The sequence below is a fragment of the Coenobita brevimanus genome, chromosome 21 (assembly GCF_032717465.1).
Source record: "Coenobita brevimanus isolate Jiangsu-jjx chromosome 21, ASM3271746v2, whole genome shotgun sequence".
Taxonomy (NCBI): Eukaryota; Metazoa; Arthropoda; class Malacostraca; order Decapoda; family Coenobitidae; genus Coenobita; species Coenobita brevimanus.
Window position 1 is genome coordinate 27085689 of NC_136974.1, and position 26821 is coordinate 27112509.

The 26821-nt window shown below is 41.7% G+C and overlaps 1 protein-coding gene across 1 annotated transcript; it reads left to right on the plus strand.

Annotated features, from left to right (window-relative positions):
* The first annotated feature begins 3224 nt into the window (after window positions 1-3224).
* LOC145392126 (uncharacterized) lies at window positions 3225-25335 on the plus strand. The gene is made up of 5 exons (XM_080266577.1): window positions 3225-3265; window positions 7471-7600; window positions 24111-24212; window positions 24435-24781; window positions 25113-25335. Exons 1-5 carry the CDS (start codon window positions 3225-3227, stop codon window positions 25333-25335), a joined length of 843 nt encoding a protein of 280 aa, XP_080122703.1.
* The last annotated feature ends 1486 nt before the right edge of the window (window positions 25336-26821 follow it).

Below are 26821 nucleotides of genomic sequence, written 5' to 3' on the forward strand. Positions count from 1 at the left end.
TCCCATCAAGTCGATCAAATACCTGCGTTGTCCCGGATTAGCCGTGAATATGCAACAGTGAGGTAGGCCAGAGCTTTGGGGTGTGCGTCTGGAATGTGTCTGAGGTGAGTGTGGTGTGCATCGAGTCGACAGCATACCTACGTGGTTTCAGAATAGTCGTGAATATACCACAGATGGGTTGGAAAGAGCACTGGGGTGTGCGTCTGGGGTGTGCAGGGATGTCTAAAGTGAGTGTGGTGCTTAGCGTGACTGCATACTTCAGTCGTGCCAGAACAGCAGTAAATATAACACACAGAGGCAGGACAGAACACTGAGCTGTAAAGTGTATAGGGACAGCCTGTTACCCATGGAGGTGTCATTTAAAGTACTCAGACAGTATCTGATTATTTCTTTCCCCTTCGAATAATCCAGGCGTGGGTGCGACTATCAAATGTGGCCTGTGTTTTGTTAACCTTTTACCAGTAGGCTTTTTTTTTTTTTCTTTTTTTTTTTTTTTTGTCTAAGTTGCAAAAAATCGTCTGACGATGGGCGGCATGAAATACAAAGTTCATAATTAGCCGGGCTGCTAAAGCTTGAATCGCCATTTTAAAGCAAGCTGCCAATTTATGAAAGTCGTTGATGGCCTGCTTATTAATATTAGATGTGATTAGCCTGCATACCGCGTAACATTACAGAGCGCAGTCAGGTATTCATGTGACTTTGTGTCAGGCTGGGGAATGGTGGATGAAGGATACACGAGGTTGAATCAAAGTTTATTCCTGACTAGTTTTGCTGAAAAAGTTTCATCAGAGGAATGACACATTAGGTGAAATCTGGCCCATTTATCTCCCAGCCCACAGTCCAGGTGACAAGGCTGCTCTCTGGCCCATTATCCTGGCTCACGTCTAGTGGGTTTTCTCTCCATGGCTGCCATCGGTGCTGCTTGATATGGCCATTTTATGTCCCCTGTTCTTTGGTTGGTGGTGTTGTTCGTGGCTGTGAACAGTGCCTCTATTACTTTTCTTTGTTGCCTACTTAAGTTTCTTACCACTATCTAAGCTTCTTGCCACTTCGGTAGGTGTCTTTCTTCGTCGATGTGCGTGACTAATGCGTTTGTTGTTCTGTGGTACCTAACGTCTATTTGTGTTCATTTAAGCAGGTACTGAGTTCTGAATGTGTCTCTCCGAGGTAAATTTGTCACCCCTGCGGAGGGTGTACATTAAGCTGAAAGCAAATTATTTTTCTTGGGACTTCGCTAACGATACTGATCATTTAGGATTTCTTTTTATATTTCACTCTCTACGCACAGACTTAGTCTGTTCCCTGAGGTCCAGCAGTCTTTCCGCACGCCACACAACTTCAGCTGAGCAAGTCTGTACTAATGCCCACCATACAATAGCTGTCTCATTGAGAACTGGTGTGTTGATGCTAATTGGAGTTTTTATGACACTTCGGCGAGTTTGGTGAAAGATCAGTAAAGTCTGTTTTTAAGGATATTCATGTTGTCAAAAGGATCCCTGCCTTAGCCTGGAAGAGAACTTGTTTAATTTCAGACCACGGGCAATCTACCTAAGCATTATTTTACACACAGCTCAAGTAAAACTCTGAACTGTAATCAAGATAACGTGTCGTAATCTGAGAGAATTTTTGCGTGCTTTCCTTATCACACACACACACACACACACACACACACACACACACACACACACACACACACACACATGCACAATGGCAGTGTTTTTGATAGATGATAAAGCGATAATGTCGGTAATCTCCCTGACTCCTGATATATGATGCCAGTGTCAACACCAACGTCCATTGTTTCTGCTATCACACCAGCACACAACGCTAGACCACAGCTACGTTCAGTTTAATTCTCCCTTTACAATGGAACATAGTATATTTCCTAGTCAGTTCTTCCTCACGCTCCTTCTCGGTCTCCTGCTTCTTCTTCCGGTAAGTGTATCTTCTTATTCTTCTTCCTGGTGGGGCGCGCTCTGGCGGTGGCGCTGTCTTACCTGGGCAGCTTGGCTGTCTGGTTATGCAAACGCCCCATAACTCCCTCTCTGTCTCCTGAAGAGAGGATGTCGGACAGCAGGAAGGAGGCAACTTTAGCACGTGTAGACTGTAGCACCAGTCGAACAGGGCGGTATTCCTAAGGTGGATGGAAAGCTGATGACAGGGAAAACTGGAGCTCCCGTTTCATCAGCCCTCGGGACTTGCTTCTGACCATCCCCTTTGCTTAACTTTTTCATTGTTCCAGCAACACAGAGAGTAGGCCAGCATACTCTCCTATACAACTTCCTCCAACTGTCAGCACCAAACCGCATGCACATTACACATCACACTTCCTATTCTAAATATAAAATAATGGCATCTCAACACCCAGCCTCGAAATCCCCAGGGTCAGGGGGACAATAAAAGGCCCCACCATCCTCCCCTCTCCCGGTGACGGCCAAGTGAAATGCATGGAACCATTGTCTGACTCATTTACTATTCATTTCTGCAACACTAGTGGCCTTTCCTCTAATTTTCTCACTGTTGAACACCACCTCTCTTCCTCTAAATCTCACCTTCTCTTCCTCACCGATACTCAGTTGTCTGCAGCGACTGACAGCAAACCCTTCTCTGCATCCTCCTGCTTTCTCTATACGTACCTCAAAGCCAAAAGTTGCTCTTGTGTATATGTACGCAAAAACACAGCTTGCTCTCGTGTACTTGAATCTTTTGAATCCTCTACCCTCAGGCTTCGGCTATGCTATCATTCATTGACTAAATATGTCTGTGCTGTGTGCTACTTCTATTGAGTATGAAAAAGTCTTTAACTACCCTACTTCTAAGAGGGAACACACACTATCGATTTCTCCATTCCCCGAAATCTCAATTCTAGATTATTTCAATTTTCATCACCACATTTGGATAACATCTCCTTTCACTGATCCACCTGGTGAACAAGCCTACATCGTTCCTATCCTTATGACCTAGAACAGCTTGTACAGCACCCTACCCATATCCTTGACTGCCTTGGAGAGTTCCATTAAACCTGACCTTTTCTTAAACAAATCCTTCTCCCTACACTATTAATCTTTTCTTTCTGTTGGGCTCCTCTGATCACAACCTGTCCTATCACTCCAGTAAGACCTATGGACCCTCTCAAGAAGCGTGGATGTGGCATTTTGTTGATGCTAATTGGGAGGCCCTCAGTTAGTACTTCTTTGATTTTCCCAGTGATGTTTCTTGCTTCCATGGCCTCAAGCCGTCTGAGTGTGCCACGCTCATCACGGAGGTTATTCTCCCGGGAGTGGAGGCATACGTTCTTTTCTGTTATCCTCTGACTATGCAAAAAAAAGAAAAAAAAAAAAAAAGTTCTATCATGCTTATTCTAATGCTGTCCACAAGGAGAACGCCTACAAAAATACCAGAGCGAACTCACCACTGAATCCCATCTCTTTTATATTTCTGCCTGGAGTCATGTTTAGTCTGTTCTTTGCTGTGCTAAAAATATCATTCGTACTAAATGCTCTGAACTCTCTGACTTAACTTATTCCCTCTCTTTCAGGCACATTGCCAAAAACCTTTCTAACAACTTTACTTCATCATCATTCCCTCCTCGTTTTCACTCTGATGGCTCTGTAGCTGTTTCATCTACTGATAAAGCAGAACTCCTCACTCAGACTTTCTCCTCCAATTTCATTTCAGACGATTCCGGTGCTGTTCCTCCATCATTTTCCCACCTCTGACTTCCTTATGGCTGACAATTATTTTTTTTCAATTCATGAATATTCTGCCATCACTGGCCTCTATACTAAGAAGGCTCCTGCCGTCCTCAAGAACTGTGCTTTTTTGCTTCCACCCTCCCTAGGCAAACTCTTTCGCCTTTGTCTGTCAACATGTTCATTTCCTTCTTGCTGGAAGTTTGCCCTCATTCTGCTTGTCCCAAAGAAGGGTGACTATTCCCAGCCCTTTAACTATCACCCAATTGCTTTAACATCCTGTATTTCTAAAGTTTTTTAATATATTCTTGTCAAAAAATTTTTAAAGCACAACAACCTTCTTCCCAGTCGCCAGTACAGGCTTCACCAGGGACGCTCCGCTGGCAAACTTCTCACCGTCCTTTCAGACTCCTAGTCATCATTCTTTCGGGACTTTGGCGAAAGTTTTACCATTGCACTTGACATCTCAAAGGCTTTCGATCGACTCTGCCATTTATCTTTAATTTCCAAACTCTCCTTTTACGGTTTCTATCTTTTTATCTGTGCCTTTATTTTGTAGCTTCCTTTCTGGTCGTTCTGTAGCTGCTGTTATAGACCACTGTCAATAGTGATGTTCCTCAGAACTCTGTCCTATCACAAACTCTCTTCCTTCTATTCAGCAATGACCTTTTTAGCTGTACAGTACAGTACATCTAACCCTATTCACTCATACACTGATGACTCCACCTTTCACCTTTCCATTCGCTTTCCGCTGCGTCCATCTCAGCGGTTACTTCAACAAACATTGAATGAGGCTATGGTGCACCTAATGTTTGACTTGGCTCATATCTGTGACTGACGTAAAAGTAATCTTGTTTTTAATGCATCAAAAACTCAGTTCTTACATCTTTCGACCTATCAAAATCATCCGCAATAGTAATTTTTTTTTTTTAATCCAACTCAATCCTGCATAATCTTTAAGCAAACTTGGGGTTTCATTCTCTCGGGATTTGTCTTGAAAAGATCATATTACCTCACTTGTAAAATCCGCTTCCAAGAGATGAGGTGTGCTTAGCCGACTCCGTGCTTTCTTTACCCTTGCACAGTAGTTGACTTTATACACGGGTTTTATTCGCCCCTGTGTAGAGTACAAGTCTCATGTGTGGGGAGGCTCCCCACATACAGCTCTTATCAATCAGGTGAAGTCGAAGGTTTTTCATCTCATTAACTCTCCTCCTCTTACCAGTTCCCTTCAACCTCTGTCTCTTCGCTGCACTGTTGCATCTTTACCTCTTTTCCATCGCTATCTCAGTCGTTACTTTTCTTTGGAACTGTCTGTTTTGCTTACATCCCTCCACTAATTCGGCGGGCGCGTCTCTCATCCCTTTTCTGTCCAGCTCTCTAATGCAAGAGTTACCGTCACTTCCAGCCCTTCATGTATGCAACAGGTCATCTCTGGAACTGTCCTCCTTTGTCTGTATTTCGCATTGCCTGTGATCTCCATTCATTCAAACGCAGTGTGTCCATTGATCTCGAAATGAACAGTACTTGAATTTGGCTCTCTGTTATCTTATATTTTTTCTTGGAGGGAACAAACTTGCAGGCTTCTAGCCTTTCGTTTCTTCTTTCTTGCATGAAAAAGTCTGTAGCCTACTGGTCTCACATTTCAGATGAAGTTAGGATTATAGCAACAACAATAACTTCTCTTACTAATACTGACACTAATTCTACGTCTCCCGGTGAGTTAATTTCTTATTTTCTTTCTTCCCAGGGTAAGACACACAGTTCTGGTATTCTACTTAACAGTTACACCTAGAATTTTTTTAAATAGAATTCCCAGTAAACTCGGTAAAATCTTCCGCCCTCTAGTTCGGAACGTTGGGGTAGGAGCGAGCTCGAAGATAATCCGCAGAAAAAAGAATGTATCCAATTACTTTGTTTCATTTATTTTTACCAAGAATCTTATGGTGTCTGAAATCCTCGTATGGAAACTTAAAAGAAAAAAAAAGTAAAGGCAAGTGTTGGAAAAAGAGTCGGGAATTTTCAGATGTCTTAATTTTAAATGGTTAATAAATACCTTACAAAACCTTACAAAATTATTTTATGGAAAACTTGTATGCAGCAAAGTCATCCCGAAATTAGGTGTTGTGTGTGTGTATGGTGCAGTGAATTATTAGGAACCATGAACCGATTATTATTTTTAGTAATCAGAGTTTTATATCGCTAAAAAAAAAAAATATGGAACGAATTTTAGGATATTCAATCAACAATATCGCCTTGAAATCAATTTTTCTACATCACAACGAGAACAGCTTTTGATTATCTTGCCTACTGGATTTTTTTATGCCCCCTGCCCCTGTGGACTCAGTACGCTATTGTGTACTGTTCGGTTCGCTCATTGTGACTTCCAAGAATGAGTGCATATGACTGTGGCATAATACAAACAATAAAAGGATCCAGACCGTTCGAGAAGTCTCCCCTAGTCTGAATAAAATCGTCTATGGATGGCAAGAGTAAGATATACAATACGTCATCCAAGTGAAGGGCCTAATGGCCAAGATATCAAAACTCCTTGTAATGTATTCTGGTCGGCTAAGGAGGCTTTCTTGCTCGTCTTCCTTAGCAATGTAGGTTTCAGTATTATCTTTTATGGTGCCTACAGATATCTTTTAATGCCGGCTTAGATAATAAACATAGTACACCAAAGAGCCCTCAGAGAGAGCTAATATATTTTTGATTCGCTGCAGTAAGTCAACATTCCATCCAAATGAATTGTTTTAGTCTTACATAGTCTTTTAAATCTACGGTTTTAGTTTGCCATGTCATGCAGTCTCAGAATGGACATACCTTCGCTAATACTAATAATTTTTTTCCCCTGCATATGCGCCGAAACACCAAAAATTGTACCATTTTCAGTGCTTCGGTGCCATATCACCCAGTAGCTGCGGCGCTGTGGCGATTTTCATAATTCATTTCCTACATCCACATCCGGATCCACCTCAAAATATAATCAGTTTTTCCTTTACCCGTTGTTCACCTAGCCATTAGAATAATATACACAAACAGACAAACAGGCATGGGTGAATACATAACTTTCGTCTTCACTAACGGAAGTATTAATGGAATGGTAGATGCAATGTGCCGAGCTAAACAGATAAGGAAGAAGTTTTTTGTTTTTTATGCGAGGAAGAAGGAACCAAATGCCAGAAACACTTGTATAAAACCTCTTGCCCTGCCCAGAACACAACTCCAGGGCCTGTTTTTTTGTTACCTTAAGATTTTTTTTTTAAACAAGGAGGAGGGAGCGAAAAGCCAGAGGCCTGCAAGATTGTTCCCTCCAAGAAAAAAGCAAAATAACAGAGCGCCAAATTCAAGATCCTTTCATTTTGAGATGTCTGAACACATTGCATTTATAAGACTCTTCCTTAGTGATATATTTGCAGAGTATACATAGCTTTTTTTTTTTTTTTTATGTGAGGAAGAAGGAACCAAAGGCCATGAGCCCGCAAAACTGTTCCTTCCAAGAGAAAAACAAGATACAAGAGAGAGCCAAATTCAAGATCCATTCATTTCGAGATGCCTGGACACACTGCATTTGAAAGACTGGAGATTATAGGAAGCAGGAAATACAGACAGAGGGAGACAGTTCCAGAGTTGACCTGTTGCATAAATGAAGGACTGGGAGAAACGGTTAACTCTTGCATTAGAGAGTTGCACAGAAAAGGGGTGAGAGTTTGCTGCTAGACGGGTGCTACGCGCCCGTCGTAGAAGCCGTTTTACGTAATTTTTGTGTTTTCAGCTTTGAAACTGATCACAAAAATGGCGTACAAGAGAATATGAAAGTACCACATGCAAAAATAAACTGTCAGGGAACAGGTGCTGAGGACCTCTTTCACCGGCGAAAATACACGCTCCAGGATGGAACTGAGGTGAGCTGTGGAGGATGGCAGACGAGCGTAATTGATAAGGAAAACACACACACACACACACACACACACACACACACACACAAACTTTTTATCTCACATATTCCTTTACTATTACATCCGCCAAGGAGGTTATGTTTTTGCCTGCGTTGGTTTGTTAATTTGATTGTTTGTCTGTCTGTCTGTTAGCCGAATTACTGAGAAAGTTATGAACTTGATGAACTTGTGGAAGGTGTGCCATGGGCCAAGGAAGAAATGATTAAATTTTGGGCCGGATCCGGGTCCAGATCCGGAGTATCCCGCACAATATCTCCAAAAATTCTCACTGAATTTCAATGAGATTTTGTGGAAAGGTGCGCCCTGGACCAAGAAGATATTGATTAAATTTTGGGGTGGATCCGGATCCGGATCCGGATCCCTGATTACTCAAAAAGTTATGAATAGAATTTGATGAAATTCAGTGGAATGGAGGGCCATGGGCCAAGGAAGAATTGGTTAAATTTGGGGGGCGGAGCCGGATCCAGATCCGGAGTATATCGTACAATATCTCCAAAAGTTCTCAATGATGTTCAATGAAATCTTGTGGACAGGTGGGCCATGGACCAAGAAAAGAAATGATTAAGTTTGGGGGCGGATCCAGATCCTATATCCACGGATCCAAATCCGGATCCTTTTTAATGGCGACATCATTGGCGGGGGTATGTGCTCTCTGAGTGCTGTCTAGTTCTATACTATATTGTGTATATTGTTTTAACCCAACAGTGATCGGGACAACTTTATTCTTCTAATCTACCTAACACCAGAGGGTTTTGTTCAGCTGAGAGTGAGTCACAGGAGCCAAGGTGTCATTACTACAAACATTAACCCTTTCATGATTAGAACAACTCTAGTATTCTATTCCAGCTAACGCCAGACGAGTTTAATCAGCCCGATGGTCCATATCAACTGCGGAGACTACTATGCATCTTTTATCCGTTATCTTATCTGTTGCACTTTATTGTTCTTTTATCTGTTATCCCTGTTGTTATTATCTCGACACAGCTATTTCCTGAATAACGTAAAAAGAACGATAAATTTTAAGTGGTCTTGTTACCCACATTTAGGTAAAGAAACTCGCCTATCATTACGTAGAATGAAGAACTAGAGTTGTATTGATCCTGAGAGGTGGCACTAATAACACTCAGGCCCTTATGACCCACTCACACCTGAATGAAATGATCTACCATTAGCCTGTATAAAATATAAGAGTTGTGCCGATCATGAGAGAGTTAACGTGCTATAAGGAGACAGAAGCAGGCATGAGGATGGTGGTATCTCTATCAACCCAGAATATTACATAAGAGTTTACTATGTGTTCGACAAAAGATGCGGAGTAATATTCTTGTCTGCCACTGTAGATGCAGATATTACCCTCGCTGTCCCTACGTACTCAAAATGGCACAAAAATACATGACGCAGGATATTACAAGCTGTTTATAGTTTGTTGGCACTGAGGGGACAAATGTTCGCCGAATATTTCACCTCTTCTGCTTCTCACTTGTCTTTGAGTAATATTCCAAAACTGAGAGAGGCCTGGAATTTTTCTTTGTCCATAGAGGATTCGCTCTGATATACTGCGTCAGGGAGGAAAGTGACTAGTAGGATACAAGTGTGACGTAGACAGACTGGAATAGCAAACCTGACTGTACCAGCTCGCCACCTCCAGCCGATTTTGCAACCTTTACTGTGCTGAAGGGATTTATGAAGGCTAAATCTAACCACATCAGTTCGAAAAGCCTCTCCTGAGCCAACAAAATCATCTGGAGGCAGCAAGAGTGTAATAAAGAGTACTGTTGCTGAATATATTTCTGAGTAACCTCATTAATACAGCTGAAGAGACGGTGAGCAGTGACTTTCGAAACTCGGTAATTTGACTTTTCAAAATATCATGAAAAAGTTGAATTAAAAGGTGGATGGATATCACTGTTAGCAATTTTGCCCCATCGCAGCAAAATGGTTAATAGATCCATCTGTGTCTGACTTCTGCTCATATTTCCACCCACTCAACCCCTAAGACGCGTTACTCTTTCGATGTTTGGTGTTCACGAAGTAATGATTGATTCCTGGGTGTCAGAGGCTCGCCCTCCCGCACACTCTCTCTTCGTTCAACAGTATTACCATTGTCTTTTAACTAGGCGATCGAAGTCAGGTCTTTTTTCCGTCTCATAATATCTCTTCAGTCACTTGGATTTAAATTGCTGGAATCGAGAGGCATGGAACACTTGTAGGCGGGAAACTATAATGGAAAATATTAGCACGTGTTTTATTTCATTGTAGATACCGTACGTGGTGTCCGGAATGGTATATCCATTAAAAGTTATTGTAGGCAACAAATACAGTTGCTCCTGCCAGAACAACACTATTTCCGTGAAGACCTTATGTCCATACTTTGTGGACGGGGTAGTAACTTAAACTGATCAACTGGTAATTTTCCTCACGTACATTTCACAAGTTCAAATGAAACTCGGACGATAGGCATATTTTGCTGAGGGCGTTATGAGCAAAGACGTGAATACACCAAACCACTTGGGATATTTTGTGTTTCTTTTTTTCCTTGTACACATCAGTATACGCATAGATAGAGAGATAGATAGATAGATAGATAGGTAAACAGATAGATAAATAGATATAGATATCAGAGGTCTTCGGTATCACTCTGGCTTCGCCAAAGAATAGTCTTCTGCCTCTCTTTGGGTTCGCCATGTAGCACTCTTATTGGAAATGTTGAAATATCCTGTCACCTGCCTCTAATGGAATGCGATTTTTTCTTTATTACAGCTATAAAGGAGACCGGTAGAGTTTCCTAAGATTTTTTGGCTTTGAGTATACTCCAAAGGCTACGTAACACATTTTGCTCTTGAAGTTAGTTGATACATCTTAACGTTTTTGCGTCATTCTCTCTTTCTCTGTACAAAGTTCGCATTACAAACATTTCATTCATTCATTCATTGCCAGACGCCATGTATCCCAAACAGGGTGGCCAAGGGCTTAGAGTTAATTGTTTTACAGGGAGGGGCACTAATCCTCCACCAACCCCACTTGACACGTAGGGACACAAAATCTGAAATAGCTGTATTTACAGTATATGGAATGTTCTGTCTAGCTACTCAGTGGAATATTTGCGGCTATTCTGGTATGACACAAGTACGCAGTCGACATTTGGTTTTACGGAATTTTTCTTAAGCTTAAATCGCTCAGCAAAGGGTACTTAACAGTTCTTACTGATGGAGCTTTTGCGTGCTACTCCAAACAGTTCATATTACAGGCAGGCAGATAGACGAGCGGACATACAGACGCGACCTTAATACAGTTTTACAGGATTGAATGTAAGTAAACACACACACACACACACACACACACACACACACACACACACACACACACACACACACACACACTCACACACACATATATATATATATATATATATATATATATATATATATATATATATATATATATATACATAGGCTGCTTCCCTCAAGGAAAGGGAAGTAGCCGAGACAGGACGACACACTCCCCATTTACTCATCCATTCAAACACATTCATTCGCATCTTAGCCCCAAAGGGGAGAACGGACAGATCCTCACCGCACCACACCGCACAAGGGTCAACTGCTAATGCAATCAGTGACATCCGCAGCAGGGCCCGACAGCAGAACTGGTTTACCCCTGCCACATCATAATAGATCCATCCCCTTACCCGCACCTGATCTGACTAGCTGATCAGACCAAATGCGGGAGAATATCCCCTCAGGGCTGCGTCATCACTTATTCATTCACAATTTCTCTCCATTTATTTCTGTCACGCACAGCCACTCTTCCTTGCTCAACAGACATCTCTCTCGCATCCAGCGCTCTCTTCACACTGTCCATCCATCCTATTTGTGGTCTTCCTCTCAGCCTTACACCTCTCACATCAGATCTAGTTATCTTTTTCACCAATCGCTCATTATCCATTCTCTCCATATGCCCAAACCATCGCAACACCCTGTGCTCAACTCTACCAGCCATCTCCCGAACAACTCCAGTTCTCCTTCGCACTTCATCATTTCGCACCCGATCCATACGTGTCACTCCACACTTACTCCTCAGACACCTCATCTCCGTTACATTCAAACTTTTCCTCTCTGCTACACCCATATTCCATGTTTCAGCCCCATATAATGCAGTCGGTACCACAACACCCTCATACAGCCTTCTCTTTACATCCATTCTAAGCGAACGACATTTAAACACTTTTTTCATTCCTCCCATCACCTTTCCTACTTCATTTATTCTAAACTTCACTTCTGCATCTATTCTTCCATCCACAGCAACATGCGACCCTAGATATTTAAAACAATCTACCTCCTCAAGCAACTCACCATTCAAAACTATATTCATCCCCCTACCATCTATCAACCTCGTACACTTCATCACTTTACTCTTATTCTCATTTACTTTCAATTTCCTCCTTTCACACACCCTTCCAAACTCCTCTACCAACTGTCTCAATCTCTCCTCTGAATCAGTCACCAGTGCAGTATCATCTGCAAACAGCAGCTGCTTCAGATTCCACTCTCCACCATCAACATTTACCAGACTCAGACCACCTAAAACTCTTGCATTCACCTCCCTTACAACACCATCCATGTAAATATTAAACAACCAAGGCGACATCACACATCCCTGTCGCAGCCCCACTCTCACGGGAAACCAATCACTCACAGCATTTCCCACTCTTACACACGCTCTACTATTTACATAAAAACTTTTCACCCCTTTTAGTAACCTACCATCAAGTCCATACAATCTTAAAACAGTCAACAAAGCCTCCCTATCAATTCTATCATACTCTTTCTCTAAATCCATAAATGCCCAAAACACATCCTTGCCTTTCGCTAAATACTTTTCACACACTTGTCTCACAGCAAACACCTGATCAACACATCCCCTCCCTCTCCTAAAGCCACACTGCTCATCACCAATCACTCCCTCTGTACCCTCTCTAACTCTCATAATTAACACTCTACCATACACCTTACCTACAACACTCAACAGACTTATACCCCTAAAGCTAGTGCATTCATACTTATCACCCTTGCCTTTATACAACGGGACCACACAAGCACTTGCCCAGTCAATTGGCACCATACCTTTCTCAAAGCACACATTTAACAATCTTACCAACCAGTCAACAATAGTCACTCCACCACCCTTCAGGCATTCCACAGCACACCCATCCATACCTGCAGCTTTCCCTGTTTTCATCTCCTTTACTGCCTTCTCCACTTCCTCCTTCGTGATCAAAGAATCATTCAACTCTCCCAACACGTTTATTCCTTGCACCCTTCCATCCGCCACAATCTCAGCCACCCTTTCCTCCTCTACATTTAACAATCTTTCAAAATACTCTGCCCATCTCTTCCTTACTGCATCCATATATATATATATATATATATATATATATATATATATATATATATATATATATATATATATATATATATATATATATATATATATATATATATATATATATATATATATATATATATATATATATATATATATATATTGTTACATAGCCTATGATTTCATCATCCTTTGTGTAATTTTAACGCACAGTATGCTGCATGTTTGATCACGAGCGTGTTCTGCCTCAGTCCCCCCCTTCTACCGTTATAGTAGAGTAAGTCATCATTTCTGTTGTCAGTGCGGGATTTTCATCTCTTTGTCCCTATGGCTTCATTTGCGCGTCCTTCTTACAAGTTGTATCAAGCTCTCCTGGCCCCTATATAATGAACTCAGTCTCTGCATCATTGCCACTTAGATCTGCTCCTCATTTTGTTCACATCTCTGTCCTCCCCTGTACAGATATTATTATTGTGAGTGCTCAAGAAATCTCCAAACATCTAGCAGCTGTGTGTAATTTGAGTATAACTGTTGTATTTTTTCTTGTACTGTGTAGCATAAGGTTGATTCTTGGGCCTAGTGAGGTTTTTGATTAATGTTGGGTTTTATGTCAGTCATCATTAATAATATTTTGTATCTGTAATAATATATCTGGCATTCACTGAGCATTATCTGGTATCTCATTTTATCAGGGCTGACTTAGATAAATTTGCTCTTGCTAATTTCGTGTTAGTGGAGGCTATTGCAGTTAACCATATATTTAACCTGTTTTTTGCCATTACATTATCCTTATGAGTCCTGAATGTTTTGTTGTTAGTTTGAGCATTAAACTTTAACTTGTAATTTTACCTAACTCTTTTGTTTTGAACCTGGAACTTTACGGGACAGTAGTGACTCTTAGTATTCTCACTTAAAGTGTACGTTATCTTTCTCTGTTCCGTAACATAAATTTGGCGACCTCTTATCAGGATATTCAGGATATTATCATAAGGATATTGCTCGATATTTTGTGACTTGTTACTTATTCATGATGTCTACTATTACTACACTTGATGAAGCCAAAGATTTTTTGTCAAATGTGCAAACAGTGTGTGATATAGAAAACAGAACAAAGAATGAACTTAAGCTTGTTGCTCAACAATTGGGAATTGCAGTTCACTCTCATCATTCTAAAGATCAAATTGTTGGCATGATTAATAAAAGCTTGTTTAATGTAACTCCTCCAAATGAGCAAACGCAGATTGAATTAGCTAAGTTACAGCCAGCTCTGCAGGAGGCTCGTGCTAAAGAAGCTGAATTTCAGGCAAATGCTCACACACACCACAAAGCCAGTCAGGAGACAGGACGTGTGTGCTGGGTAATCCCCAGGCCCTGTCCTCCCCCCTTACTATTTTTTAACCAGCCCATAACCCACTGACCGGGCTAACGTATGGCCCGGCCTGCACTATATGTGCAGGAAATCTTTAAACGAACGAACGAACGAACGGCAAATGCTAAGCAGGCGGAGTCTCAGGGTCGTATTCAGGAGGCTGAATTTCAGGCAAATGCTAAGGAGGCGGAGTCTCAGGCTCGTATTCAGGAGGCACAGATACAGGCACAAATTGAACTTGCCAGGATTCAGGCAGACCATGAGTATCGCATGAAACAAGGTGGAACTGGATCATCTAGCTCTGATGATTTTGATGTGGCTAAAAATGTTAAACTTGTCCCTCCTTTTAATGAATCTGATTTAACAAAGTATTTTCAGTTGTTTGAGAGGGTAGCTACAGGTTTTAATTGGCCTAAGGAGTATTGGCCAGTACTCCTTCAAACTGTTCTCACTGGTAAAGCTCAAGTAACTTATGCATCTTTGCCTCAGGATCAATGTGATAATTATGATGTAGTTAAGAGCTTGATTCTTAAGGCCTATGAGCTTGTTCCTGAAGCTTATAGAGTAAAATTTAGGACAACTTACAAGCAAGATAAGCAATCCCATGTTGAGTATGCAAAAATCAAAGAAGATCTGTTAGAGCAGTGGTTAAATTCTAAGAATGTGGATTCTGATTTTGGTAAATTTAAGCAGATGATTTTGCTGGAGGATTTCAAGAGGTGTATTTATAAAGATGTAAGCCTATATCTTGATGAGAAAAGAATAGATAATTTGTCTGATGCTGCAGTTTTAGCTGATGAGTATGTTCTCACTCACAAGAGATATTCTAGAGAAAAAGGGAAAGCTGAGAGTAAGTACGTTGCCTCACTCAGAGTACAGGTAACAGGAAAGAGAATAAGGATGATGTTTCTCAGGAAGTAAATACCAGCTTCACTCTAGATTTCAGAAAAGTAAATGTACTTATTGTAGTAAGCTTGGTCATACTACGGAGAGAGATGTTTCAGGAGACAGCGTGATGTGAACAAAAAGGAGTCTTTAAATATTCAGTCAATTGGTCTAGTGTCCACTCTTGAGAGTTCCCAGAATTCTTTAACTGAGTTAACTGAACCTGCTTTGAGGGGTAACTTAAATTCTCATGATGGAGCTCCTCTTTTGGAGCAGTAACGTGGGTGACACTCTCAAGAGTTCATGTGCTAATTTCCTGTCTGATGGTTTTGTCAGTCCTCTGGACAGTAATGACAGGAAATCAGTTCAAATATATCGTGATACAGGTGCTTGCCAATCCCTTATGCTGACTAGTGTTCTAGGCTCTAATGTTAATTCCTCTGATGAAACTGTAATCTTACAAGGTGTAGGGAATAATTACTTCTCTGTCCCTCTGTGCAGAGTGAATTTAGAGTCTGGTTTTGTTAATGGTTCCGTTATGGTTGGGTTGGTTGAGACACTCCCAATGTCAGGTGTAACTTTCTTACTTGGAAATGATATTGGTGGAAGTCAAGTGTGTCCAGCTCCTCAGTTGTCTAGTGAGCCAGTGGCTGCGTCCCAGGATTGTGATGTCCCTGATGTGTTCCCTGCATGTGCTGTCACTAGGGCTAAGTCTAAAGTTACTGGTGATTTAGAGGATAATGATGATGATGATGTTATCCTAGCTGACACTTTTCTTGCTAATTTGGACCACTCACCAGATGAGGCAGTACCCCGTAGTGTTGATAATTTGTCTCGTCAAGAGTTGGTTGAGTTGCAGGTTGCTGACCCTGAGTTGAAAGGTCTAGCTAACTCTGCTTACAGTGAAGAAGAGTCAGCCGGTGCTTCTACTTGTTATTATGTAAAGTTAGGAGTACTTATGAGGAAGTGGAGACCCCCAACAGCATCAGCCGACTGTGAATGGGAGGTTGTACATCAAGTTGTCATCCCTCGTGTTTGTAGGCAGGATATCATTCGAGTGGCTCATGATTCCAGTTTGGCAGGACACCTTGGAGTGAGGAAGACTGTGGCACGCATTTTGAAACACTTCTACTGGCCAGGTATCTTCAGGGATGTTTCCTGGTATTGTAAGTCTTGTCACACCTGTCAAGTTGTGGGGAAGTGTAATCAGACCGAAAAGGTTGCACCTCTAGTTCCCATTCCTCCTTTTGAGGCGCCTTTCACCCGTGTGTTGGTGGATATTGTGGGCCCTCTTCCTAAGACTTCTTCAGGATTTTCTTATGTGTTGACCATGATTGATATGGCTACTCGTTATCCTAAAGCCATTCCACTTAGAAACATCTCAGCAAAGAACGTGGTTAAGGAAATGCTAGGGTTCTTCACAAAGTTTGGCCTGCCCAAGGAGGTACAGTCAGACCGGGGAAGTAATTTCATGTCGAATGTTTTCAAGCAGTCTCTGAAAGAGTTGGGCATCACCCAGATCACGTCTTCAGCTTACCATCCCCAGACCCAAGGAGCGTTGGAGAGATATCATCAAACACTCAAATCGATGCTCAAGAAATACTGTTTGGAACATCAGAAAGACTGGGATAAAGGTCTTCCATTCGTTGTGTTTGCCGCAAGAGAATCTCCAAATGAATCACTGGGCTTCTCACCTTTTGAACTACTGTTTGGCCATGAAGTAAGAGGACCCCTTAAGTTACTCAAGGAATGCTGGCTGTCGGAGGAAGATGACATCAACCTGCTGGAGTATGTGATGAAGTTCAAAGAACGGCTGTCCACTGCTTTACAGCTGGCGAGAGAGAATTTGGGAGCTGCTCAGGAGAAGATGAAGACTTGGTATGATAAGAAGTCCAGGTTACGCCACTTTCAGCCAGGAGATCAGGTTTTGATTCTGCTACCAGTTCATGGGCAACCTCTTCAAGCCAAGTTTAGTGGCCCTTATTTCGTGGAGAAGAAACTCAGTGATGTCAACTATGTCATCGCCACACCAGATCGTAGAAAGAGCAAGCAACTATGTCACATCAACATGCTAAAGTTATATCACAGGCGGGACGAAAATAATCCAGTCTGTTCTGTAGCTGTTCCACCCGAGTCTACAAGTGAAGTTCTCCCATGCAGCATGAGCCTGAGTGATAGTTTGGGGAAGAATCCTGATATCATGAATGATCTCCAGACTAAGCTTTCTCATCTACCTCCCAAGGAAAGGCAGGAGTTTTCGGCATTACTGCAGGAGTACCCGCAAGTGTTCCGTGCTACTCCAGGAAGAACCACTGTGTTGATGCATGATGTCGATGTTGGAGACGCAAAGCCAATTAAATTGCCTCCTTACCGTGTGAACCCAGTGAAAGTTCCTCTCATCCAGAAGGAGCTTGGCTACCTGTTGGACCACAAGATGATTGAGCCCTGTCAGAGCGAGTGGAGTTCTCCTGTCACTCTAGTCCCTAAGCCAGGTGGGTCACAGAGGCTTTGCATTGACTACAGACGTGTTAATCAGATAACCAAAACAGACACTTACCCTCTCCTCGCGTGGAAGATTGCATAGACAAGATCGGAAAGGCTAGGTACATAAGTAAGTTTGATTTGTTAAAGGGATACTGGCAAGTACCTATGACTGAACGTGCTAGGGAGATCTCATGTTTTGTAACACTAGGAAAGGCTTTTGCATGTTCGGTAATGCCATATGGTATGAAGAATGCACCAGCCACATTTCAGAAGCTCATGAATGTTGTAACAGAGGGTTTGGCAGGGTGTGTTGTTTATATTGATGATGTATTAATCTTCAGTGACAACTGGAAAGATCACCTATGCCATGTCAGTAAATTTCTTGACCGTTTGGTTCATGCTAATCTTGTAGCTAATTTATCAAAGTGTGAGTTTGGTCAAGCTAAAGTTCAGTACCTTGGGTATGTAATTGGTGATGGACATGTTGCACCACCAGGAGCTAAGGTTCAGGTTATAAGTGATCTTCCCAGACCTAAAAGTAGGAAGGAGCTACAAAGATTTTTGGGAATGGTAGGTTATTACAGGAGATTTGTTCTTAACTTTTCTATTCTTGTATCACCACTTACAGACCTACTGAAAAAGGGAGTTAAATTTGTCTGGACTGATAACTGTGAATCCTCTTTCAACAAACTTAAAGCTATTCTATTAAGTCAGCCAGTGCTCACTCTCCAAATTTTGCTAAGCCTTTAAGATGGCTGTTGATGCAAGTGATACAGGAGCTGGGGCTGTTTTGCTGCAAGAGGATGATCAGGGTATTGAACATCCTGTATCTTATTACAGTAAGAAGTTCACTCCACCTCAAAAGAACTACTCAACTATTGAGAAAGAGCTTTTGGCCTTGATTTTGGGTTTACAGCATTTTTCATTTTTTTTTGTGTTCTGGTTTTGACCCCATAGTCATTTATACCGATCATAACCCACTGAAATTCCTTAGTAAGTTTAAAGATAAAAATCAGAGATTGACAAGATGGAGTCTACTTCTTCAGGAGTATTCATTAGACATACAACATGTCAAGGGGAAAGAAAATGTTATTGCAGATTGCTTATCTAGACTTTAGACAGATTGTTTTAGAGTAATAAGAAATTTCCTTTGTAAATTTCTTTTTCTTTGTGGGGAGGTGTTACATAGCCTATGATTTCATCATCCTTTGTGTAATTTTAACGCACAGTATGCTGCATGTTTGATCACGAGCGTGTTCTGCCTCAGTCCCCCCCTTCTACCGTTATAGTAAAGTAAGTCATCATTTCTGTTGTCAGTGCGGGATTTTCATCTCTTTGTCCCTATGGCTTCATTTGCGCGTCCTTCTTACAAGTTGTATCAAGCTCTCCTGGCCCCTATATAATGAGCTCAGTCTCTGCATCATTGCCACTTAGATCTGCTCCTCATTTTGTTCACATCTCTGTCCTCCCCTGTACAGATATTATAATTGTGAGTGCTCAAGAAATCTCCAAACATCTAGCAGCTGTGTGTAATTTGAGTATAACTGTTGTATTTTTTCTTGTACTGTGTAGCATAAGGTTGATTCTTGGGCCTAGTGAGGTTTTTGATTAATGTTGGGTTTTATGTCAGTCATCATTAATAATATTTTGTATCTATAATAATATATCTGGCATTCACTGAGCATTATCTGGTATCTCATTTTATCAGGGCTGACTTAGATAAATTTGCTCTTGCTAATTTCGTGTTAGTGGAGGCTATTGCAGTTAACCATATATTTAACCTGTTTTTTGCCATTACATTATCCTTATGAGTCCTGAATGTTTTGTTGTTAGTTTGAGCATTAAACTTTAACTTGTAATTTTACCTAACTCTTTTTGTTTTGAACCTGGAACTTTACGGGACAGTAGTGACTCTTAGTATTCTCACTTAAAGTGTAATGTTATCTTTCTCTGTTCCGTAATAATATATATATATATATATATATATATATATATATATATATATATATATATATATATATATATATATATATATATATATATATATATATATATATATACCCGGCCACGTACTGCATTGGCGGACACCAGGGGTGCTGTGGTTGAACCAGTGTCGCTTACTATAAAGTATGCTTGCACCCAGTCGGCTTGCGGTGGCCGATTACACTTGGTTCACAGACTACACACACATCCAAAGCCACTCCAACACTACAATTACACTAACAAGCACTTCTCACCCTACATACAATCTCTACTAGACAGCCTAAGCCACTTGGTAGTGATAAAGTGGCTGTATCGTCCCGACTTCGGTCGAGATAGGCCGGTCCTGCAGTGGATACTCAAACGGCTGATGATGATGATGATGATGATATATTTATATGGCCTCTGTGGTACAGTGGTAGAGTGTTAGTCTTTGTGCATGGGAGAACGAGGGTTCACTCCCAGCCAAGGTAATTAACTTTGAGAGTGTTCACTCGGCCACGTACTGCATTGGAGGACATAAGGGATGCTGTGGCTGAACCAGTGTCGCGTACTATAAAGCATGCTTGCACCCAGTCAGCTTGCATGGGCCGATTACACTTGGTTCACAGACTACACACACATCCAAAGCCACTCTAACATGACAGTCTCATTTACATGCGCTTCTCACCCTACACACAATCTCTACCAGACAACCTAAGCCACTTGGTAAAGATACATAGATTGTATCGTCCCCACTTCGGTCGGGATAGGCCGGTCCTGCAGTGGACACTCAGCTGCTGCGGCTGATGACATACATACATATATATATATATATATATATATATATATATATATATATATATATATATATATATATATATATATATATATATATATATATATATATATCATTCATCATCCAGTCCTACGTTGCCCCATGAGGAGCGTAGCAGCCCTGGGCTAGGCAAGTTGGTCCTGACATTTAAGATGAGAGGACCAGCCTCACTCATCCCTGAGTGGCATTACATGACCAATAAACCCCAACCGCCCCTTGGATATAAATCTTCACCGGCTCAATCCGATTGGAGCACAATAATTACCCACTAAACCACCAGGCGCTATATATATATATATATATATATATATATATATATATATATATATATATATATATATATATATATATATATATTGATGCAAGAAAGAAGGAACTAAAGGCCATGAGCCCGCAAGATTGCTCCTTCCAAGAAAAAACAAAAACAAGATAACAGAGAGCCAGTTCAAGACCCGTTACTTCGAGATGTCTGGACTCTGCGTTTGAAAGACTGAAGATCATAGGAAGTAGGAAATTCGAACAAATGGAGACAGCTCCAGAGCTGACCTGTTGCATACATGACGGACTGAGAGTAACGGTTAACTCTTGCCTTAGAGCTTGACAGAAAAGGGATGAGAGTTTGTTGCTAGACGGGTGCTACGTTCTCGCCGTAGTGGTGCAAGGATGCAAGCACACAGTTCAGACAAGTAGTGACCATTGAAGCAGCGATAGAAATGAGATAAAAATGCAACAGTGCGGTAAAGAAACAGAGGTTGAAGGGAGCCAGTAAGAGGACACTTAATGAGACGAAAAGCCTTTGACTTAACCTTGTTGAGAAGAACTGTATGTGGGGAGCCTTCCCATATATAAGAGTTGTACTCCACACAGGGGCGAATAAAACCCGTGTGTAAAGTCAACAACTGTGCAGGAGTAAAAAAAGGATGGAGTCAGCTTAGCACACCTAATCTCTTGGAAAGCAGAGTTTATAAGAGAGGTAATATGATCTTTCCAAGATTAGTCCTAAGAGAAGGAAACTTTAAGTATGTTTAAAGACGATGCAGGATTGAGTTGGATATTGTTAAAAATTAGAGGATACTCCTGCGGAAGATGTTGTCAGGTTGAATGATGTAAGAACTGAGTTTTTGATGCATTAAAAACAACAGCATTGCTTTTACCCCAATCTGAGATATGAGCCAAGTCAGACATTAGGTGTGCCATAGCCTCATCCCTTGTTTGTTGAAGTAACTGTTGAAATGGACGCTGTGGGAAGCAGGTGGAAAGGTGAAGGGAGGAGTCATCAGTGTATGAGTGGATAAGGTTAGATGTACAGCTTAGAAGGTCAATGATGAATAAAAGGAAGAGAGTTGGTGATAGAACTGAGCCGTGAGGAACACCAATATTGATTGTTGTAGGAGAAAAACGGTGGTCGTCTGCAACAGCAGCTATAGAACAACCAGAAAGGAAACCAGGGATGAAGGCACAGATGGAAGAATAAAAACCGTAAGAGGGCAGTTTAGAAACCAAAGATTTATGCCAGACTCGACCGAAAGTCTTTAAGATGTCAAGTGCAAAGGCAAAGGCTTCGCCAAAGTCCCAAGAGGAGGATGACCAGGAGACTGAAATGCAGGCGAGAAGATCGCCTGTGGAGCATCCCTGGCGGAACCCATACTAACGATCTGAAAGGTTGTGATAGATGTGCTTTAAATTATTTTTTAAGAACAGACTGAAAAATTTTTGAAATACAGGTTGTTAAAAGCAATTAGCCGATAGTTAGAGGCTGAGAATGGTCAGCTTTCTTTGGGACAGGCTGACGACTAAGAGCAAACTTCCAGCAAGAAGAAATGATACAAGTTGACAGGCAAAGACGGGAGTGTTTACCTAGGCAGAGTGTAAGCACAGAAGCACATTTCTTAAGGACAACAGGAGGGACTCCATCAGGACCATATGCCTTGTTACTATTGAGGCCAGTGATGGCAGAAAATACATCAATAGAAGACATTTCAATGTCAGCCATGAGGAAGTCAGACGGGAGAAGTGATGGAGAAACAGCACCGGAATCGTCTAAGGTGGAACTGGAGGAGAAAGTCTGAGCAAAGAGTTCTGCTTTATCAGTAGAAGATATACAGTAGTTACAGAGCCACCGGAGTGGAAAAGAGCAGGGAGGAAGGATGAGGCAAAGCTGTTAGAAAGGTTTTTGGCAACATGCCAGAAGGAGAAGGAAGAATTTGGGTTCAAGAGTTCAGAGCATTTAGTATATTTGAAATTACTTTTAGCAGAGTGAAGGGCAGACTTAGCACGATTCCAGGCAGAAGCATAAAAAAGATGAGATTCAGGGGTTGGTTGGTTCCGGTACCTTTTGTTGGTCTTCTTGTTGTGAACATCATTACAACAAGCGTGATTAAACCAAGGTTTTTTGCATTCGTCACAGGATATGAGAAAGAAATGTAAGCTTCCATGCCCGAGAGAATAACCTCCGTAATGAGCAGGGCACACTCAGATGTGTCTCGGCCATGGAAACAATAACCATTCCATGTAAAATCAAAGAATTACTGCTTGAAGGCCTCCCAATCAGCAACTCCAAAGTGCCCCAGCCATTGCTCCTTGGAAGGAACTACAAGCCTTACTAGAGCGATAAGACAGGTTAAGATAATAAGGTTATGATCGGAGGAGCCCAACAAGGAGAAAAGATTAACAGTGTAAGCAGAAGGATTAGTTGTAAGGAAGAGGTCAAGTATGTTGGAACTCTCTCCAAGGCGGTCAGGGATACGGGTAGGGTGCTGCACAAGCTGCTTTAGGTCATTAAGGATAGAAAAGATGTAGGCTTGTTCACCAGGTGGATCAGTGAAATGAGAGGAGAGCCAAAGGTGGTGGTGAACATTGAAATCACCTATTATGGAGATTTCAGAGAAAGGAGAAATTGATAGGATGTGTTCCATCTTAGAAGTAAGATAGTCGAAGCATTTTTCGTAGCCAGTAGAATAAGAGGATAGGTAAACAGCACAGATATATTTAGTCAGAGAATGACAGGATAGCCGAAGCCAGAGAGTAGAGAATTCTGAAGATTCAAGTTCAGGAACACGATAGCAAGATGAGTCATTGCGTACATATACACAGCAGCCACTTTAGGCTTTGAAAAAAGTATAGAGAAAGTAAGAGGATACAGAAAAGGGTTTGTTTTTCCGTTGCTTCGTGCATTGCAGGGAAATGGTGTGTCATCAGTATGAATGTTTGATTATTGAAAAATACAAACATAATAATACCGGGAAAAATGTATAACTGAATTTTTAAAAATTCATGGATAACTAATTACTCTGTTGACTATTGGCCACAGAAGTGTTGTTGCCTCCCCTATTATTCTCTCCATGGTTTTGTGATCAGTCCGGTGAATCTATAGGTAGTTACTTAGATTGCTTGGCCACATATCAGTGTCATTAGAGTTGTTTGCATCACAGACTAATCTTCAAAGTCCATGGTGAGAAAGGCAGACGAGACGACAGCACTGTGTTGTTGATAGTACAGAGGTGGTAACACGGATCTGTGTTGTCATACCTGTTTTGTTGCAGGTGGAGGCCAGGAGTGATGGCTGTCCGTGCACCTGGTGGGATGACGACAGGATCTGGAGGTGTGAGCAACCAGGCGAGGCCGTACCCACCCAGTGCTGGCAGGTACATACACAAGGACAAATTTTGCTTCATATATTACCCTTTCTGCTTTTCTCTTGCCTTTGTTGGCTAATATTTGTTAAACTGAGGGAGGATTGGTAAGTTTTTCTGACCGTAGATCAAGCTTTTTGGTATAATGCGTCACAAAGGAGAGAGACGGACAAGCCATAAGAATGAAGTAAGATCAGCTGCGGTATATATAAGGGTGATTTTTGTTCCTGGCAGGTACACGAAGACGTCAGGATCATTCAGTTCTCCACTCCCTTCGCGTTCCCCTCCCACGACCTGACACATGAAAATCTCCTGAACTTGGAAATCCTGGAACTAAACTACGCCACCGAAATAGCAGACGATGCACTGACGGCCCTGAAGAAGCTGTGGTACCTGGACATAATGTACGGGAATATCACCAAACTGCCAGACCTCAGCAGCCAGACTCTCCTCACCAGCCTCGACGCTTCCTACAATCGCCTGACCACCGTGCCGAGCCTCACACACATGACAAAACTCAGCTTCCTGGGCCTCCACCACAACATGATCCACCACCTGCCAGACCATTTCCTCCCTGCCAGGTGTGTTTCCATTTTGCACCCTGAAACAACTCACTACTACTGGTCGTAATTTAGGGGAGGACTGGGTCTTAACACAAAGTACTTGTCTTTCCTAACCCTCACAAGATCAGGACAAATCTAGTATTGTATTCTAGTTAATGTCAGATGCTTTTATTCAGCTGTGAGGGAATGATACGAACCTGAGCGTAAACACTGGACCAGCACCATTAACTCTTTCATGGTCAGTACAACTCTTATTCTGGGTGATGCAAAACCATTTCATACAGCTGAGATTGTATCACAGGAGCCGAGTGTACTGATAACTCACATGTAGCCTTCTTCTTCTCCACAGCAGTGTGTCTTCGTTCATAATGTCTCTCGCCAACAACCTTCTGACTGCAATCAACGCCTCCAGCATCGTGCGGGCCCCACAGTTCAGCAGCTTCACCTTTGACCACTTGAACACCTTATGGGCGACGCAGGCTCAGAGCCGCCAACTTATCGCCAAGGAGTTCATCTGTAACATCGACCTGGAGAGGATTATTGTTACTACTGACAATCCACCCCACCCCTGACCCTCTGGTAGGATTTCGCTCAGCTGAACACATCATCTGGTGGCAGTGTTAAAGGGTTGATCGTTATGTTTTCGACCCACTGCATCACAGGTTTGCTCAGATGAAAATACCTGTGAGGTTAGCCATGAAAGTACTCGTTGACAGTAAGTACAGTCCCTCATAAATCTCTCTCTCTCTCTCTCTCTCTCTCTCTCTCTCTCTCTCTCTCTCTCTCTCTCTCTCTCTCTCTCTCTCTCTCTCTCTCTCTCTCTCTCTCTCACGGGACTCCTCAAACACTAGAGAATAGATGATGTACGAGTATGTAACACGTCTGGTCAGTCATTTTGGCACACCTGTCTCCCTACCACAGACCTCCATGCCTGGGATACGTATTTGATTATTCTGATACTGTAGACTGAGGCGTCATTGTATTAGCTACACTAGAACTTATTTTGTGCATAATGGTTTACTGGTATTCACGATCTTACGATGCATATCATATTACATTATCAACAGGTGTAAGTAGGATTCTGCATCTGTCTATTGCTGTCAGTCCATATTTGGTTCAGTGCAGAAACGAACCTTCTCAGAGGTAGGGTGGTAGAAGTGATCCTTACCCATGCTGACGCAGTACGAATGGTGGAAGGGTGTCTGTAGAAACAGGGACAGAAAATGTGTCTTTAGGAATTGGGATAGAAAATGTGTCTGTAGGAATAGCGATATCTGTGAAAAGTCGAGGTGTTGCCATGACTACGTTTGTGTATGTTAGGTCAATATATGGCATCGACAGAACCGACAGGGTGCAGACATAAGGAAGGGAATACTACTTGCAGCCAAGGTTTGATTTCGAACTCTAAACTCGGGAGGCGACTGTGCTACCGACTGAGGCACCGCAGCTCCTGGAAGTTGAATTCGGTGCGTATAATTTTTAGTAACATCATTTACGTTATAGAGCCATTTAATCATGTTATTTATGTGATACTACGTAAAACCGTAATTACGGCAGCTACTGTGGTGTCAGAATGACGCTGAACACTCCACTACAAAATGTTTGAAGTACTGGTTGTGAGTAACTAAGATAATGGACATTCGAGAAGGTTTATCAGGTGAACTGATAGCACTAACTAACCAGTGATTAAAAAAAAAAAAAAGTAGAGCACCATATATAACAATATCTACCAAATCACCATTATTTCAATATGTAGGATCAACACTCGAGAAGTACTATAAATATTTGTGGATGTTAAGGGTATTTCATTATACAGTAAATATTTTTCTTTCGTCTATAGGATGCATTCCAGTAGAGCTCTTACGTAACTCTTTTCTTAACAATAGAGTGACACCACCTTCCTGTGTGGCAGATGTCCAGATGATATATATCCTACTTCTAACAGTTCTGTCTTTAGTACAGATGTCCCCTATATTAAACCACTTGCCTCACCTGACACTGCCAAGCTGATGAGTGCAAGTTTTTTTTTTTTTTTAATAACAGAACGGAGGAAGGAAA

Excerpts from the sequence above, each read along its gene's own strand:
- LOC145392126 (XM_080266577.1), top strand. The coding sequence starts at position 3,225 with ATGGCCTCAAGCCGTCTGAGTGTGCCACGCTCATCACGGAG. Across the intron at positions 7,601-24,110 it reads CGCTCCAGGATGGAACTGAG|GTGGAGGCCAGGAGTGATGG; the intron begins GTGAGCTGTGGA and ends GTTTTGTTGCAG. Across the intron at positions 24,213-24,434 it reads TACCCACCCAGTGCTGGCAG|GTACACGAAGACGTCAGGAT; the intron begins GTACATACACAA and ends TGTTCCTGGCAG.